Below are 18,137 nucleotides of genomic sequence, written 5' to 3' on the forward strand. Positions count from 1 at the left end.
ACTGGTCTGAAAGTTACCATGTGTCATACCATCCACATTTGCCACGTCGGCTTATCTAACACGTCACTACCACATCAGCAAGACATATCAACAAACATGTCATAGGTCACCTCATCAGCTCAGTGACGCATCATACTATCATGTTAACACTGCACGTGTGCAGTGCCAACCATGCACAGTTATCTCTTACCAAGCCTCACACCATCACATAGTGCCACATCATCATTTGGACCCCTCTACTTGATCAAAACTTTGACAAGCCGTTGCTCTTGATCCCAAAAGAATGTGCTTTTGATCCAAAACAAACTTTGTCAGGTTACTTAACGATAATAGAAAAGATAAGCCTTGAATTCTTGTATGTAGGGATTTTTACAGATGCTTGGAGAACGTTGCATAACATACAACTTTACATTTTGTAGTTATTAGAGCAATGAATGCCCCAAAAACATTGTCATGATGTTATACTGAGGCAATTGATATATTAGCCCCTGGCTCTGATCCAACCCTGTAATTATAGCATACCTACAGTAAGCAGCATAAAGGTATGAACCTTTAAATTTTTAACGAAAACAAGCATCAATGTCGAAACTTTAATCCTTACACCAAAATACTCTTCTAAGAAAGTGTTTTGAAATGTTAAATTTACACTTCAAAAGGATCTGCTTTGTGCAATCATGCTGCCAGCTTATATGTGAGAGTCAGGGCACCTGCAATGACAATGCGCTCGATTAAAGCTGTTGTTTACACTCTAAAATTTGAGACGATTAAGAGCTGCATAAGTGTTATGATACTATATCCTGAGCTGCCATTGACTCAGCTTCTGAAAATCACCAGAAATTCAATAAAATTTAAGTGTTGGAAACATTTTTCAATGGAAAGATAAAATGAGACATGGTTTCCCCATTTACCATAATGAAAATCACCTCAGAGATATCATGTAAGAAAGAAAGCTCTGAAATTCGGAAGAAGTGCCGACTGTACTCACCTTGCCAAATCTGTATTACACCTATGTCCCAAAGTTGATACCTTGAGCAAGAGGCAGATCTTTCCCATAGTTGATTGTGCTGTAGTAAGACAATGGTTAGCATTCACAGAAATAGAACGATGTCATATTGACTGCTAAAACTAGCGGCAACGATACAGTTATACTTCACTGACCAAGTAGCTCGATGCATATATTGCTTCCAAGAGTCACTGCCAGCCTCACGACCACCACCTGTTGCTTTCTCTCCTCCAAACGCACCACCTATTTCGGCTCCACTTGTTGGGATATTGACATTAACAATGCCACAATCACTACCAGATGGCCTATAAGCAATTGGCAACTTGCGTCAGTTTTTCCATTATAATTTTAGTTACTTGTGACAATGGCTAGAAGTGCCAGAATCCCTTTGCAGACAGTACAAATGATAAACAGGCTTTTCCTAGAGCTTGGCATTCTTTTCTAGCGGTACTTGTGTTTAAAGCCATCATTCATGCATATACATGTCATACTAACGAAAAGCATTGTGCTTTGGGGATTGTCCTTGAGAAGAATGATTGTTTTAACATGGCCCAAGGTATCCCTGATAAAAGATCATATTCTATAACTGTTACACAGAAGGCTCATGCCTTGCAGCTCTCATCTCTTCGCTCTCTGTCCCTGTCTCTCCCCCCTTGCCCTCTCAGTTCCCTCATCCTCTCAGTTCACAGCCCTATCTTCAAAGGAAGCCATCTCCTTTCAGTCTACAGCCCCTCTTACTGCAACTCACAGCTCGCTTCAGAACCCCCCTCTCCTCATACAAACCTTTCTTTTCAAGCAACCATCGCTCCATATGTAGAGGGCGTGCTTGAGGATGTAGAAGAGGAAAGCTGGCTGGAAATTGTTAATAAATAATTTATTCACTTGGGGAGAAAAACCAAGGAACACTGAGTGATATGCACAAGACACAAGATATAGCCCATCTCGTTGGCCCAAATGCGCACTATTTTTTTTAAACTTCACTAGCTCTCAATAGACAGGCAACCATCGCTCCACATGTAGAGGGTGTGCTTCAGGATGTAGAAGAGGAAAGCTGGCTGGAAATTGTCAGAAAATTACTCATTTGGGGAGAGAAATCAAGGAACACTCAATGATATGCACAAGACACGAGATACAGCCCATCTGGTTGGCCCAAATACGCACTTGCGTGCACATTGGGGCTAGATGGCATTTTCTTCATTTTTTTTAAACACCTCGCTAGCCCTCAATACACACACACACACACACGATTTTTTTTTAATCTTAAATTTCAATGACATATAAAAATTGTGTCCATGTGTGTCTCGTTGTATTATTGTTTTCATTTTAAAATTTGGATAAAAATACTAGCTAGCCCCAATGCACACATGGGTCTACATTTGGGCCAGACGGATATCCCTGTCTAACCCAAATGCACGCCCACATGCCCTTTGGGGCAGATGGCTTTCTGTTCAATTTTTTTTACAAAAAAATATCTCACTAGCCCCCAATACACACACACATACACAATATCTTTTTTCAAATCTTAAATTTCATTTAACAATTTTAAAGATTCTGCCCGTGTGTCTGTGTTTGGATTAATGTTTTATTTCTTTAAAAATTAAAAATGCCATCTAGCCCCAATGTGCACGCCTGCGTGTACATTGGGGCAAGATGGCTTCCTTGTTTTTGTTTCTCTTTAAACCTCACTAGCCCCTAATACACACACACAAGATTTTCTTTTAATCTTGAATTTCATTTAACAATTTAAAGATCGTGCTGATGAGCATCCCCGTCCGGCCCAAAAGCGTGCCCACATGCACATTGGGGCCAGATGGCATTTCTTTCAAGTAAAATTTCCCTCAATACAAACACACACATACACACTTTCTTTTTTTTTTTAATCCACTTATATTCATATTACAATTTGCAGCCCCCTAAAAGAAGGGGGAAGCAATTACACGATCACAAAAGGTCATTAGTAGTACTGTCAATTTGATGGGCTTGCAACACACACACACAAATTTATGATTACAATGGAATAAAGAATTTGTTCCAAAAAAAACAAATACCATATAAACAAACAAAGATAGCCACTTCAACTAGGTTTTGGATTCTTAAAGATCTAACAATTTTGCATTGGAGAGATTAGTTAATTCAAACAAGAAGATTGAGTATTCATAGGCAAAAGTTTTCATTATCAAAATTATTACAACCACCAAAATTGGTGAATCACTTTCGCCTAAAAATGGGCTGCCTCTTATCTGCCTTGCAAGTTGCACGTTTTTTCTCATGATGGTAACCCTCTTGGCATGGATTGCACAAAAAACACATCCCAAGTGGATATATAACCTGCCTATCCCAATCAGCTCACTTCCAAGAATAATAACTTACATTAAATTCACTCTACATCTGTAACCGGCCTTCAGTTTCCTAAAGGGCAGTAGACCATAACTTGCATTGCACTTTCATTATTCACAGCCACATTGCATCATTTCCAACCACCTAACTTTAAACAATACCACTTAGAAACAATTTCAGAAATAATTGGATGGAGGCTAGAGTGCCCCTGCTCAATGGAACCAAGTACAAGACACCACACTGGCCCCAAACACTTGGCGCCCCTTCCGGTATTTATTTATTTATTTAGGAAAGAAATTGGTACATACAACAAGGGCTCTCCCTTGTGCTCTGCCCCACAGGCAATTCCACTGTCCAAGCCAAACCTTGGCTATAACCTACATTCCATCCTAGTGCACACATTAGCACCCAAGTGCCAAGGCAAAGCTAAGGCACTCACCATTTGTCCATGACCAACTGTCAAAATATCCAAGCATTCCACAAAGACTGTAACCAACTAGTAATGACCAGGCATCCAAACACTTCCCGAAATGCTCAAGCAGCCTCAAGGATTCCAAATGCAATACACTGCCCCTCTGGCACTCTCCCAGGCACACCCTCTGTAACTGAGTGTCTGCTTAAGCCTGTAAGGTCCAAAGGAAACTCCAAACAACAAACGGAACAACAACAAGCTTCCAAAAACCACCAAATGCAATCGCATGAAAGGGCTAGTGACAAGAGAACTCAAACCAGCTTCAGACAACTTCAATCCACCCCCGAAACACCTCCAGCAGCGACACATCCAGTGTTGAGGCTAGCAACAGAAACTGGCAGCTAGGAGAGGGGAAGGCAGAGAGGGATAACAGGCTGGAATCTGAGAGAGAGAAAGAGCAAGAGGATCATGGGCAGAAGAGAGAAGGTGGGCAGCTAGCCATGAGCATTGGGGAGTCTAATTGGGCTGTACAAACAGCCTTGGGCTGTGTAAAAACAGTCCGTACAGCAATAGCCACACCTTGGGATGCGTACTAACTGATCCGTACAGCAGGCCCGTTCCGTACAGCAGCGATGACTGTTCCATACAATCAGCCTTGGGAGGCGTGCAGCAGCCTGTACACTTGCAGCCAGCCTCGATCAGCAGCCTGTACAGCAGTACGGCTGCTTCAAATCACCAGCAGCAGGTCCGTACAGCTGTACGGCGACCTCAAGGAGCGTGCAATATCTGTACAGCATGTAGCATGCGTAGGACACCGTACAGTCCGCTCCTTCAATGCAGTTCCTGCAGTCCGTACAGCCGTACGGACTGCCTCAAGATGTGTGCAGGCCAGAAAATGCAAGGAGTCAAGCCCTCCTTGGACTTCATACGGCGTGCCCTCTTCACCTTTGGATGCGTGAAAAAAGAGAGCGAAACAACCTCCAAAATCCTGCTTTTTGCTTTGGAAGGAGAGCAAGAGGGTAGGTGTGCATGAGGGAATGCCACGTGGCCCCCTCATTAAAGCTCTAACCCCCACATTAAAATCCTAACCCCTTCTAACCAATGAAACATTGGTTTTCCTTGGGCCTAACTTTAAGACCCCTCTAAACCTTGCCTTGCCCCTAGCAAGTAGGCCTAGTGTGTGCACCTAGGGACTTCTGGGAAGTGCCTCGTCCCCTGGGCTAGCCCCCTAAGCCAAAGTAAGTCACGGTTCATAACTTCATGTCCCCGTGACATACCCTCCTCTTGAAACAGCAAACTATCAAGTTTGCTGCTATAAACAAAAACCACCAGCAATGATGATATGGTCTAGGAGAGCGTGCGTGTCCATCCATATATCAATGCATCATCCGTGTGGAGTGACTAGTACACTCATCATAGAAGTCCCGTAGCAGATGTATTGTCAGCAAACAATACCTCGGGTGAGACATATAGTGTCACCAAGCGACTTCTAGATATCATGAGCTTGTCTGTTGACAAGGCGGTGGAGGAACTACCCCCCTCTTGAGCATCAGGCAATGCTCCAAACCTATGCTCTGCTGAGCCTGAAGGAGCTACAACCAAAGTCAGCTTAAAGCACAACAACTGAGTGGACTATTCCACTCTGAGTGAAATCTGCTAGTTCACTCGCCTCCAATAACTTGAACCACACAGACATGGCAATAATGGATCCTAGGAACATAGATCCCGGTACTCGATATCCTTTCAGACTTGCATCACCGCAAGCCGAATCGGTTCAGCCCATCTATGCTAGACTTGGACCCTTGCCTCATGGTTCAAATCAAAAACCAACTAGCATGTACTAAATGGATTTACTGCTCGAGCTATGCCAGGCAACAAGAGCATCCAAAACAGGCATGTGATACATGGATGTGCTGCTCTAGCCATGCCGGGCAACAAGAGCAATCCAACAGTGACAAGGACTACTTATTCTGCAATTTACCATTCAGCCTAGAAGAGGAGACTCTCCATCTTCTGACTGAAACAAAAATCAACAAAACCAGCAAGGAAGAACCATCCTGCAAATTACCATGCAAAGCTAGCAGGGAATAAACATCCCGCAAATAACAAAGCAGCCTAGAAAGAGGAGACTCTCCAATTTCTGGCTGTTACAATTTCAGGATACTCGGCTCTCACCCGAGCGACCCGGGTTCAAGTCCCAGCAACGGAACCACTATAACCGGCCTTCAGTTTCCTAAAGGGCAGTAGACCATAACTTGCATTGCACTTTCATTATTCACAGCCACATTGCATCATTTCCAACCACTTAACTTTAAACAATACCATTTCAGAAATAACTGGATGGAGGCTAGAGTGCCCCTGCTCAATGGAACCAAGTACAAGACACCACACTGGCCCCAAACACTTGGCGCCCCTTCCGGTATTTATTTATTTCTTTAGGAATGAAATTGGTACATACAACAAGGGCTCTCCCTTGTGCTCTGCCCCACAGGCAATTCCATTGTCCAAGCCAAACCTTGGCTATAACCTGCATTCCATCCTAGTGCACACATTAGCACCCAAGTGCCAAGGCAAAGCTAAGGCACTCACCATTTGTCCATGACCAACTGTCAAAGTATCCAAGCATTCCACAAAGACTGTAACCAACTAGTAATGACCAGGCATCCAGACACTTCCCGAAATGCTCAAGCAGCCTCAAGGATTCCAAATGCAATACACTGCCCCTCTGGCACTCTCCCAGGCACACCCTCTGTAACTGAGTGTCTACTTAAGCCTGTAAGGTCCAAAGGAAACTCCAAACAACAAACGGAACAACAACAAGCTTCCAAAAACCACCAAATGCAATCGCATGAAAGGGTTAGTGACAAGAGAACTCAAACCAGCTTCAGACAACTTCAATCCAGCCCCGAAACACCTCCAGCAGCGACACATCCAGTGTTGAGGCTAGCAACAGAAACTGGCAGCTAGGAGAGGGGAAGGCAAAGAGGGATAACGGGCTGGAATCTGAGAGAGAGAAAGAGCAAGAGGATCACGGGCAGAAGAGAGAAGGTGGGCAGCTAGCCATGAGCGTTGGGGAGTCTAATTGGGCCGTACAAACAGCCTTGGGCCGTGTAAAAATAGTCCGTACAGCAATAGCCACACCTTGGGATGCGTACTAACTGATCCGTACAGCAGGCCTGTTCCGTACAGCAGCGATGACTGCTCCGTACAATCAGCCTTGGGAGGCGTGCAGCAGCCTGTACACTTGCAGCCAGCCTCGATCAGCAGCCTGTACAGTAGTACAGCTGCTTCAAATCACCAGCAGCAGGTCCATACAGCCGTACGGCGACCTCGAGGAGCATGCAATATCCGTACAGTATGCAGCGTGCGTAGGACACCGTACAGTCCGCTCCTTCAATGCAGTTCCTGCAGTCCATACAGCCGTACGGACTGCCTCGAGATGTGTGCAGGCCAGAAAATGCAAGGAGTCAAGCCCTCCTTGGACTTCGTACGGCGTGCCCTCTTCACCTTGGGATGCATGAAAAAAGAGAGTGAAACAACCTCCAAAATCCCGCTTTTTGCTTTGGAAGGAGAGCAAGAGGGTAGGTGTGCATGAGGGAATGCCACGTGGCCCCCTCATTAAAGCTCTAACCCCTTGCAAACCAATGGAACATTGGTTTGCCCCTCACATTAAAATCCTAACCCCTTCTACATTAAAATCCTAACCCCTTCTAACCAATGAAACATTGGTTTTCCTTGGGCCTAACTTTAAGACCCCTCTAAACCTTGCCTTGCCCCTAGCAAGTAGGCCTAGTGTGTGCACCTAGGGACTTCTGGGAAGTGCCTCTTCCCCTGGGCTAGCCCCCTAAGCCAAAGTTAGTCACGGTTCATAACTTCACGTCCTCGTGACAACATCATCACTGAAAAGAGAGAGTTCTTTTGCACACGGTTGAACTGCATGGGTCATACCTCACAACATCATGCCTAAATTCAAACACATCACATTTAACTATTAGTTAGAAATTGCAACCCCTCTAATTGACCACCTTAAAGGCACTGCTACGTTCCAATGGACTCCTAAAATCAAATACAATCATCAACAACTCGAGCAAGATTTTACTTCCATTAGCAGACCTCCCATTTGAAATCATGATGAATGTTTAACATATTGCTAGCGGTAAATAGATAAGGGCGTGCTGAGATGCAACACTATTTGGTTCTTCTACAACAGCATTTCCAGCAGCACTACTAATGGAGTCTACATCAGGTTCCGCTTCTACTTGGTTCTTCTTTTAAGTAAGAGGGTATGTCAGAATTTGTAACTTGATTTCTTTCTACCTTTGACTTATGGATGGATTTGTGTATGGACACTCCTGAAAAGGCATGCCCTTTCAACAGGACAATCACATAAGCATAACCCTCATATACCTAAAGAGACATCTTTTGTAGTCACTATTGAGTTATAGCTACGTACTAACTACTCTTCCCCAAGGGTCATACAAGGGGTACACACCCCTTGCTGCTCATGACTATTTGGATGTACTTCTTGACTCTTTCAATTTTTCTCAGTTATTCTAGTTAGTGCATTTTCTTGAAGCTCTCTTTCGCCCTCTCAGTTCTTTTTTTCCAGTTAATTCTAATAGATTAACTAGGATTCCTTGTGATTATCCTATAAATGGATGAGTTGCTCATTATCAATCATTTGTGGATGAATCAAGTTTTGATATGTCACAGACATTTGACATGGTAGATATAGGAAGCATGTGATTAGAGCTAATCACAAGTCAATGTACACACGCATGCACAGAGCTTATGGTCTCTCTTACTCCTCTCCACTATTTTTCCTCATTGTGTGCTGCTTACTAGCTATCTAATTTTCCTGCTTCTGCATTTGTTGAAATTACTCAGTATGTAGATCTTAAATTGTCGGAGGTGACTTCAAAAATCTAGAATTAACAAAACATGGGTCGGGCAATGTCCCCTTCACTATGATCCAGCAGTTCAGGCAAACCAACTACGATGGGTTATCTTTATCTACTAGAGACCAAGGGCTCTTCACTCGATTCAAGGGAAGACCCGGCCATGCGGAGAGGAGGCTCAACACGCGTCTTTCCGAGCACTACCATGTCCCCAATAGACATCTAGTTTATAAGGTATCCAAATATTCAGTGCTTCCTTCAAGAGCAAGAGCAAGCACTATATCAACCTCAAGACGTCATTGAGCAAGAGTGAGTGCTTTCAACACAATGGCCTCACAAAGAGGCTAAAAGAGCAGCACTGTGGCTCTGCTTCATTGGTGATCAACATAGACAAGCACGACTAGTCCCTATCATTGGATTGCTAGTTAACAATTCCTTAGGGACCCAATCAGTTTTCGTCTCTATTCTCTCTCTACCCTCATCTCCTTTCTCTCTCTATGGTTCATAACACTTATTCATCACTAAAGATTTATAGAAGGTGTTGCTGCGATTACACCATTAGATAACTGTCACATGTTACAGTGATGCTGGCTGCAGTCCTTGCTCTGGTAGGTGGAATGAGCGAGCAGCACAATCCAGCACATTCTCACCCCTGGCCCTGAGAAGGACAGCAATTATGCAAAGTTTACTGGGAAGCTAGGGAGTAGCATTGACTGGCACAGTTGCCGCAAACCAAGTCTAGAAGTCCTTCACATACACCGCAGCTTGCTTCATCTGTGCGGAGGCCCTCCAAGGGGAGACATTTTTCTGCTATAGCAACAAGTCCTCGGTCATCTATCATCCGCATTTTAGGCTCAGCTATGGTCTAGTCACCACCATGCAAAATAGAGCCAACGACCAGTAAAGGACTACACATAATCCTCAGCATTCCATTTGTTGTTTCGTCTATTAATGCAAGGGCCCAGCAGATATGGAGGAACGCCATAGCATTCTGGCACAACATTTACAGTTGCCACGGTATTTAGTTGGGCGCACGGCAGCTTGGCTCACACATTCAAATTCAAGGCAGCAAGCAGCTCATGGAACTACATTGTGAGGGAGGATTCTACGGTATGCCTCAAAATTACATAGGCAGCCTCAAAATTACGGTATGTCCTATCAACCACCTAGAGGCCTTCCCTCTTGCCCCACAAGACGATGTGTAGGGGATGATTGTAACCTGAAAATCTCTGTGACTCGCCATAGGCAGTCAACAGATCAGACTGGTGGCCTCCCTGGTGTGCCTTTGTTGGCTGCAATTGTTAACACCCTATGCTGCATATGGGAACGAGATTTAAAGAGTTTATGAAGAACAGCTGTGTGCTGAGTGTTTTGAAGGCTCGCCTACAAGCATCTTCTACATTTTTCAAAGCGAAGTGTCCGGAGGTTCTACAGACCCCAAACAGGCTCCTTGCGGCTACTCCAAGGTTGTCAGAGGCACTAAGCCAGTAACCTCATCACACAGGAATTGAGATCCATTGTATCTATACTCATTTTTCCAGAATGATACAAAGGTTCTTGCTTTTTTAAAATAGTTGCCAGTCTTCTTGGTGAGAGGCCCCTCCATTAATTGTGTTGGTTATCTTTGAGGTTTTTCTGTCATTGACGTATCCAGAGAACTGCATTAAAACTAATAACTTCTGCACGACTTAAGCTAGAGAGGTATATGTTGACACTTCTGGTACAAGACAACATTGACAAAAGTAAAGAAACTTGGAAGGGATAAAGCTTACCCAATCCAACTGAAGATAGCCTCTGGATTGCGCGTGAAAATAGAACTGCTCAAGCCTTGTGGTACAGAGTTGTTGATCGAGATTGCTTCTTCCAAAGTCTGTGCCAATACAAAGTAATCCCTCAATATCACTCTATTTATATTTCACAATTTGAAGCACTGCTTCAGCCGATTTTATGCAACCCTATCTATATTTTCTTAAAAGTACTTTGGGATTGTAACTCTTTGTATTTTATTCCTATAGACTGCTTTTAGAAAGAGATTGAATGCCAAGATCCTAAGCTGTTGGGCATGTAGCATCCCTTCTTCCTTGGCAATAAATCGTGCTAGTGTAAATTTTGTACTTTGATCAAATATGCCCTGTAAATGCCCTGTATCGGTGATATGATTAGGGGAATCTGTTTTTTTGTTTGTCACACTAAGAAGCTGTAGGTTGTTTGTTTTCTGCAGGGTTCCAAAGGATCAAGAAGAGTATGAGGAGACTGATAGAGTGTTCAAAACCAAACAAAAATTAGGTTGGCTGCAGCACCTAGGTCAATTCACAGATAAAGAAAAGCTATTGGAGATGTAGATGCATGGAAGGAGCTTTAGTTTCAGCAACAAGAAGTGAAAGTACACAGAAAGACAAATAAAGCAAGAGTGATAAATATCATTTTCAGAATATGCTAAAAAGTAGAAATTAAAGCTGTTCGTTGCATCTAGCTTAATACATCAAAGGAGCTTTGATTTGAGCTGTATAACAGTTTAAAGATAGCGCCAGAAACAAGCAACCCAAATTTTTTATTCAAACACATGTTGATAGGCCAACTAACCAATCAAGAAAAGCTCATAGGAAGGTATACAAATGGGAGGAGAGTTGTTTAAGCTATAGCATGCAACTAACAATGAAATACAAAGAGAGAAACAAAAACACAAAAGTCATTCTTCAGCACCGGCTGAAAATTTGTTTGCTCGACCAACACAAGCTTCCAGCGCAAATATCTTCTAAATTGGGTTTCTTTACGAGGACACAATATTCCTTTATTATTTCAATCGCACCCTCGTTCCAACCATCTTTTGCACAAAAAATCTGTTTTATATGTAGCTGGTGTCCAAAAGTTTCATGAACACTTCAAACTCAATTCAGTCAGCATTTGGACATAAGCAATCAAACTTTTTCACCAGAAAAGAAAACCTTATTATCCGGTGAATAGAGGTGTTCCTCAGATCTTTCAAAAAGGACAAGGGACACACAGTTTAACCCTTGAAACAACATGAATTGCTTCATCACTCTGCCGAAACTTTAAAAGAGAACCTGCAACAGGCTTAAGAGTCAACACTATAAACAAACCTTAAATTTGAAGACGTACAAAACAGGCCCAAAGAGTTCCTCTTTTACAACAGGTGCCTCGTGATGAATCTCAACAACAGTGGGCTGAACAAAATTTCCTTCTCCTTCTATAACAGATCCACCAATCAAGATGCTGCCACCCTAACAGCCCAGTCACATAGCACAATTAAGTACAAAGTAAACTCCAAAATCAACAAATATTACTCAATTTTCTTGATTCAAACACCTGCCTGAGATCTTATCTTTTGTAGGCCCTGCTCAAAGGCCATCCTTGAGGCACGAGTATGGAGTGGTCCTATCAAGATGCCTTCTTGCAAAGGATCTCCTGCCTTGACTTGTGAATACGCATGGAGGAGCTTCTCAATCACGTGGCTGTATATCTTTTCATGAACCAGCTGCAAAACAGTACTCTTTTTCATTGCAAGCTCTTTTTACTTCTCAGTGCAACCCACGTCACTGGCATCCAAGCTTCATTAAGAAAAAGGTTTAGATTAATTGAGGGGTAGAACAGACTGAAGAGCTGAATGTAATAAGGGACTGTACTGCAATAGAGTACCAAGCGGCGGCAGGTTGTGCAACGCTGCCCTGCAGTACCCACTGCTGCAAACAGCACTGAAGGAACAACCAAAGACAGATCTGCATCATCCATAACTATGATTGCATTGTTGCCGCTGAGTTCAAGCAAGCACCTCCCAAACCTTGCACTTACGGCACTCTGGACAATTTGACCAACCTGGAATGCCCACAAACAAACATCTTCATAACTCTATTCACCTTGGTCAAATAAGTAACAACTGTTCCAGAGACAGCATGTTTAATGTGAGCCCCATTAGCCACTACACCATCATAAGCCCAAAATACTGTATGGCTTTTTCTCTGCTGACAAATGTGGAGTGTACCTTTGTACTGCCAGTAAAAGAAACCAAGGGAATCCTCATATCCTTCGAAATGGCTTCCCCAATCTCAGCTCCTCCACATACAGTAGTAAAAATGGCTCCTGGCAGATTATTCTTCTCAAGCACTTCCGCAATCAGCTTTGTGGTTGCAATCGTCACTAATGATGTTGTTGGAGCTCCCTTCCTTTTAAATAGGGTGACATTAAAAAAGGGCATCACATCCAAGACTCAAGGATAATTTCATAAAAACCATCAAATCCACCTCAACACACTATAACAATGTACTAATCCAGAGGACATGTCGTAAAGTTTCACAAAGTCAAATATAACATTGTATCAGGACATAGAATGAGAATGCACCATAGCACGCAATTGCCACATACTAGAGCAATGCAAGCATTCCACCCTACAAACAGAATCAACAAGTTAGTACTTAATCCAAGAAAGAGTTCCTCAAGCACATATAGCGATGACAAAGAGGGATGGAGTGCTGACCGAGAACAGCACAAGGAAAATTGAAAGCTGTTATGACTCCAACAATGCCAAGGGGATTCCACACCTGGCAACCATGTCAAACCCTTTCACTCAATCCTTAACATCTTTCGTACAAGCACTAAATCACAATTATTTTGTGTACCTTAGAAAGTATTATTCAGCATTGCGTCATTTTGCATGGATATACATGTTGTCCATGTTTTAAATACTCATGTTTTGATTAACTGCTGAGGGCAAAGGACTACAATATCTGAAGGTTAGCCATACCATGTTGGAATCACCTTTTTTTTAGAACAATGGTTACCCAAACCACAAGCAAATGCATCATTCCCGTACAAAATGTTTTGGTCAAAGTCATGTTACACAAGATATGAGACGATTGTTTATAAAAAGGTGGTGAAGATATCATTTAATTGATCATACCTAACAAGTAATGAACCACAAGAACAATTCAAATTTATTTTTAGTTGTTGTTGTGAAGTTTGTGAGAGCAGCAGGAAGACACACAATGATGGTTGAGAACTTGAATGAATTACACACAGCTTTGTAATACAAGAAATGCTAGGAAACCCTAAACCCTAGAGCTACATTAAGTCCTAGAGCGACACGTGGCATAGTGCAAATATATTATTGCACCATCCTCGCGGGGACCCAAGACTCCTTCATCGAACTAGAGTCAGATTCTTGATCTGAACTCATTTACAATGTGACTTGGTTGGTCGCCATCCTCTTGTGCCAAAGGTCAGTAGTGAGCTATTTGGATGAAGACATGAATGTCCTGGCTTCATCACTTTGCCATTAAATGTATAAAGGTCTCCATGTCTATCGCCTAGGCCAACAGCCCTTGCAAATTAATCCTTTATTGTGTGTTTTATGATTGAAACCACTCAGCTGAGTCTTTCAACCATAAACCAAAGATGGTGGTGTTTGAGAGTAGACAACTCTCATCTAGTAAAATGAGATGCTCATTTATGGGCTGTTCATCTAAACACATGTTATCCTCATCAAAATCATTGAGGATGACATCTCCATGATAGTCAACTGGTACATTTTTTGTGGCTGCTCATGAGTGGATTTTTAAACAAATTAAGAGCATTAGATGAAACCTCAACCAAACGTCAAACTCGGCTCCTTAATCAAATCGTAATCCTTTTACGTGGCTGGAAACTAGATCGCAGCACTTGGAACTGATTCACACTTCCGTCACTTCTCCAATCAGTGGCTGGGAACTTTCGAACAGCAAAGGGAACTTCAACAAAGAGCTGGGAGTGAAACCGCTAGAGAGAAAGAGAGAAGCAAGACATCGCAGTAGGGGCCAAAAATAAGGGGAGCTTTCTTAGCTTTCCCAAAAGCGAGCTTTTCTCCCAAAGGGGGCACTTTCTCATAGAAGGGGGCAACTCTTTTGCTTTTGCCTAGGTAGGCCCTCCATCCAAGAGGGGAGCCACTTGTCCTGTGCTTTTTTCCTTAAAAGGTAGGAGAATTAAGAACTCTCCAATGTCCTACACATTGCACAAACAATATCTAACACTTTAACCCATTCGAGGTTAGCCAAATGTATGCATTTTAGTTCTTGGACTAATCCTAGTCCTTGTGGGCATCCCCACAGTGTTCTTTAACCAATGCAATGCAAAAGAAAATGATACTAGTTCTAGTTAACAAAAGTCAACTTTCTTTTATCAAAATCAATATAAAAGATTTCTCTTTATTTCTTAGGAGAAATACGAATTCATGACATCCCCTCGACTTCTGATCAATTGCCCTCAACTGAAAAGCTTCTTGGTACAATTGTAGAATTTGAGGGTACTCAGAGAAAAATTTCTCATTCACCCACTTGCAATCCGATGCCGAATGGTTCTTGAAATTGACACGGTACTTGCATGTGACCTTGCCTTAGGGTCCTTTCTTCTTTGAGTGAGACACATTTTGCTCTGGTTGCAAAATTTCCTCCATTTCTGGTAATTCTTATTGGACAGACTCTTCTCAGAGTATTATCACAGAGTTTTTCTAGCCGGACTGCATAGGTTATCACCCGACGGGCACTTGACATAGGCAGGACCCAAAGCCAATGACACCACACCCGACTAAGGATGGACACGCATGTTCATGGGTTGGGACACAAACGACAGGGGTTCGTGTATCCCTAGTCCAACACAGAGCCTTTGCCAAGAGATCACGCCGAGCAACACCCACAGATAGTCAACAGCATACTATTTCATTCATGCATTGTCAAGAGCATCCCCCATATTGTGAGTAGCCCAACATGCCTTATTGATTGGAGCTTTGTGTTGGTGGATGTGTCCTTGATTCATGCCCCCCTATCAACACGCTTAGTGTCGACCAATTCTTTGATGCCAATGTGTTGGATGTGTCCTTGATTCATGCCCCCCCGGTCGCTTGGTCCTCCATGACATTGGATCGGGTTTTGCTTTGTACTCTGATGACATATGAGGATAGTGATGATGGGGAGGGTCATTTGATGTTATGTTATGACTCTATATTGATGTTCTTATGGCTATGTAACATGTAGCATCTAGTATGGGTGTTGATGCTCGTTAATAGCTCCGCCCTTTCAACTTGTTTGTATCAAGTTTCTCATAGTCTCATAGACCCATCGGTCTTCCGAAGACTTTGATAATCTTTCTTTCTTCTTTATCTTTAGAAGACTCACATGAAAGGTGTTGTGGATCTTTTGATTCTCTAGTGATTCTAGTCAGTATGTGACTTCATTTATTGGCTCACTAACCCGAAATGGTCCGTAGTCTTGCCTTCTCAAACATGAGAAGTAACCAATCTCCTTCATGAACATTCATCTCCCTATGTGCTTATCTGTTGCTCTTTTGTGCTTTTCTCCGGATCTTTCTAAAGAGAAACCTGTCTAAATGTCGCTAACATATTAGTCAACCGCCCTCGGTCCTGAGGATGGGTGGTAGAATCACTTTCCCATAGATCACTTCAAAAGGGCTTTGCCCGTGGAACTGTGAGTGGGGTTGTTGTAGCAAACTCCACTAAAGGAAAGTATTTTTTCCCCTTAGCTTTCTGCTCGGACATATAGCAATTTAAGAGATCTAGCACCATGGAATTCGCAATCTCACTTTGACCATCTAACTGGGGATGAAAAGAAGAAGAAAAAATTCCCATGTTGTCAAATAAAACTCTCCAAAACAAACTAGTCCGGGGGGGTGGGTTTCTCTAGCAATTACTATTGGTTTGGGCAGCCCATGGTGCTTGAAGATCTGTGCCATTAAAAACTTAGCCCACCATAGATCAAAGATGAAGCCCATGGCTATGCTTTCCCATGGAGCTTGAGGCATTGGAAGTGGCATCAATAGCCCAAGGGTCTTTTGTCTGTCATACTTTACGTTTTGGCAAGTAAGGCATTCTATCAACTTATGGATGCCCTTCCACATACCTGGCCAAAAGAAGTACCTAGTAGCTCACACACAATATTCTCATGCAAACCCCTACTACTGCTATCCAGAGCTGAACTGGGACCTGTAGATGAACCAAAGGTGCCAGGGATGGGGCAGATCCGCTGCTCCCTGATGCTGGCCTATTCTGTTGCTGATCCCTGCTGTTGCTGGTGAGAACTGCTGCCCCAAACCAGTCCTAGAAGTGGATGATAAATGAGGCCCATGGGGGCATATATAGGCTTTTAGGGCAGACTGGCCCAGTTGGTCAACGACCAACATCGACCTGGTCGCCTAGTCAACACCAATTGTTGACCTGGTCGATCGAAAGTCAACACATTGACTATTTGACCAAAAAAACAATTCTGCATACTTCAAGATTAAAAATGGTTTTCAATCCAAGACTTTCCAAAAGGACAAGTTTGGCATAGATATCACCAAATAATAACAAACTGCTTTTTACGAGCACATAAGCATTGGATTACAAAATTGCTTTCCAGAATGCAGGCAACAGGCCATTCCAGCCGAGTAGTGGCTGTGGTAAGAAAGCAGCCATGCATGAATTTGAAGGTAGTGAAACTCCAAAAGCTGGTGGGGGCGGCAGTCTAACAAACAGTTTTGATAGGCAATGGCTATATTACTCAGATGATAACTCATAAAGGAGCATGGGTGCAAACGTAGGCACAAATGTAAATGTTGGCAAAAAATCTGTGCAAAAAGAGGTGACGAGTCATAACACAAGGCACAAATATTGCTGCTCTACAAGGAGATGTAAAGGCTGAATGAAAATGAGGAGGCACCAATGGGTACAAACTTGGATTTGGTTGGTACAAGAGAGGGATGAGATATGAAGGTATTCACACTTATTCTATTTGGTCAAAAGTTAACGGGGGCAATTAGAATAAGCGAGGTTCGTTTTACAAAGAAGACACCTTAATTCAAAAAGCTATCTGAAAAAACCTCTCCCTAAAATCAAGCATAGCTCAAAATAAACGCAGTACTAAATTTCAAGCACACCTTTACATGCTTTTTGTTCATTTCAATACTATTATATGTTGCAATTCTAGGATCCAAGTGTACAAGGGAAGCTTGGCGAGAGAGAGAGAGAGAGAGAGAGAGAGAGAGAGAGAGGAAGAGAGCTTGAAGAGGATAAGGCATGTGCTTGGAGAGGAGGAACAATGAGATAAAGCCACAAGGATAGACTTTGTCTATACAAAGGTTTGGTCCACTTGTATTTCAATCCACACAAAAGACTCTCTTGGGGCCCTTCAAGTATGACCAAGAGCTCCACCTTTGGGTCATACACCACCCACTAGTGTACATCCATGTCCACACACTCGTTTCTATCCTTCACATGTTTTTCCTAGCTGTGACCCCTCACTCCCTACCCTCAATGTATATTGTTATGGTAGAGCATGGTGCTTATTCACATGTTGCTAAATCCCCCTGCTATTGCATATTGCATTGTGTCATATTATCTCAGTTCAGCCTATCTGCTAGGTTGTTTTTAAAGAGGGCATCAATCTAGAAAAGCTGGTTTAAAGAACTTCCTGTTTGAACCCAAATATTTCATTTTGAAGCCTTATAT

General features: G+C 42.8%; 1 protein-coding gene across 1 annotated transcript in view; it reads right to left on the reverse strand.

Moving 5' to 3' along the window:
- Window positions 1–505: 505 nt before the first annotated feature.
- ALDH7B4 (aldehyde dehydrogenase 7B4) overlaps window positions 506–18,137 on the reverse strand; it is a 47,850-nt gene continuing 30,218 nt past the window's right edge. The window contains exons 7-16 of the mRNA XM_087371787.1: window positions 13,143–13,206; window positions 13,008–13,053; window positions 12,651–12,831; window positions 12,308–12,484; window positions 11,982–12,146; window positions 11,752–11,892; window positions 10,423–10,520; window positions 1,159–1,308; window positions 986–1,064; window positions 506–707 (exon numbers count right to left, since the gene is read on the reverse strand). Coding sequence (XP_087227913.1) covers window positions 1,007–1,064; window positions 1,159–1,308; window positions 10,423–10,520; window positions 11,752–11,892; window positions 11,982–12,146; window positions 12,308–12,484; window positions 12,651–12,831; window positions 13,008–13,053; window positions 13,143–13,206 — 1,080 coding nt within the window. The 3' untranslated portion in view covers window positions 506–707; window positions 986–1,006. The remainder of the gene's footprint in view (window positions 708–985; window positions 1,065–1,158; window positions 1,309–10,422; window positions 10,521–11,751; window positions 11,893–11,981; window positions 12,147–12,307; window positions 12,485–12,650; window positions 12,832–13,007; window positions 13,054–13,142; window positions 13,207–18,137) is intronic.

The sequence above is a fragment of the Dipteris shenzhenensis genome, chromosome 33 (assembly GCF_047967505.1).
Source record: "Dipteris shenzhenensis isolate YYH24624 ecotype China chromosome 33, Dip_SZ_1.0, whole genome shotgun sequence".
In the NCBI taxonomy this organism is placed as follows: Eukaryota; Viridiplantae; Streptophyta; class Polypodiopsida; order Gleicheniales; family Dipteridaceae; genus Dipteris; species Dipteris shenzhenensis.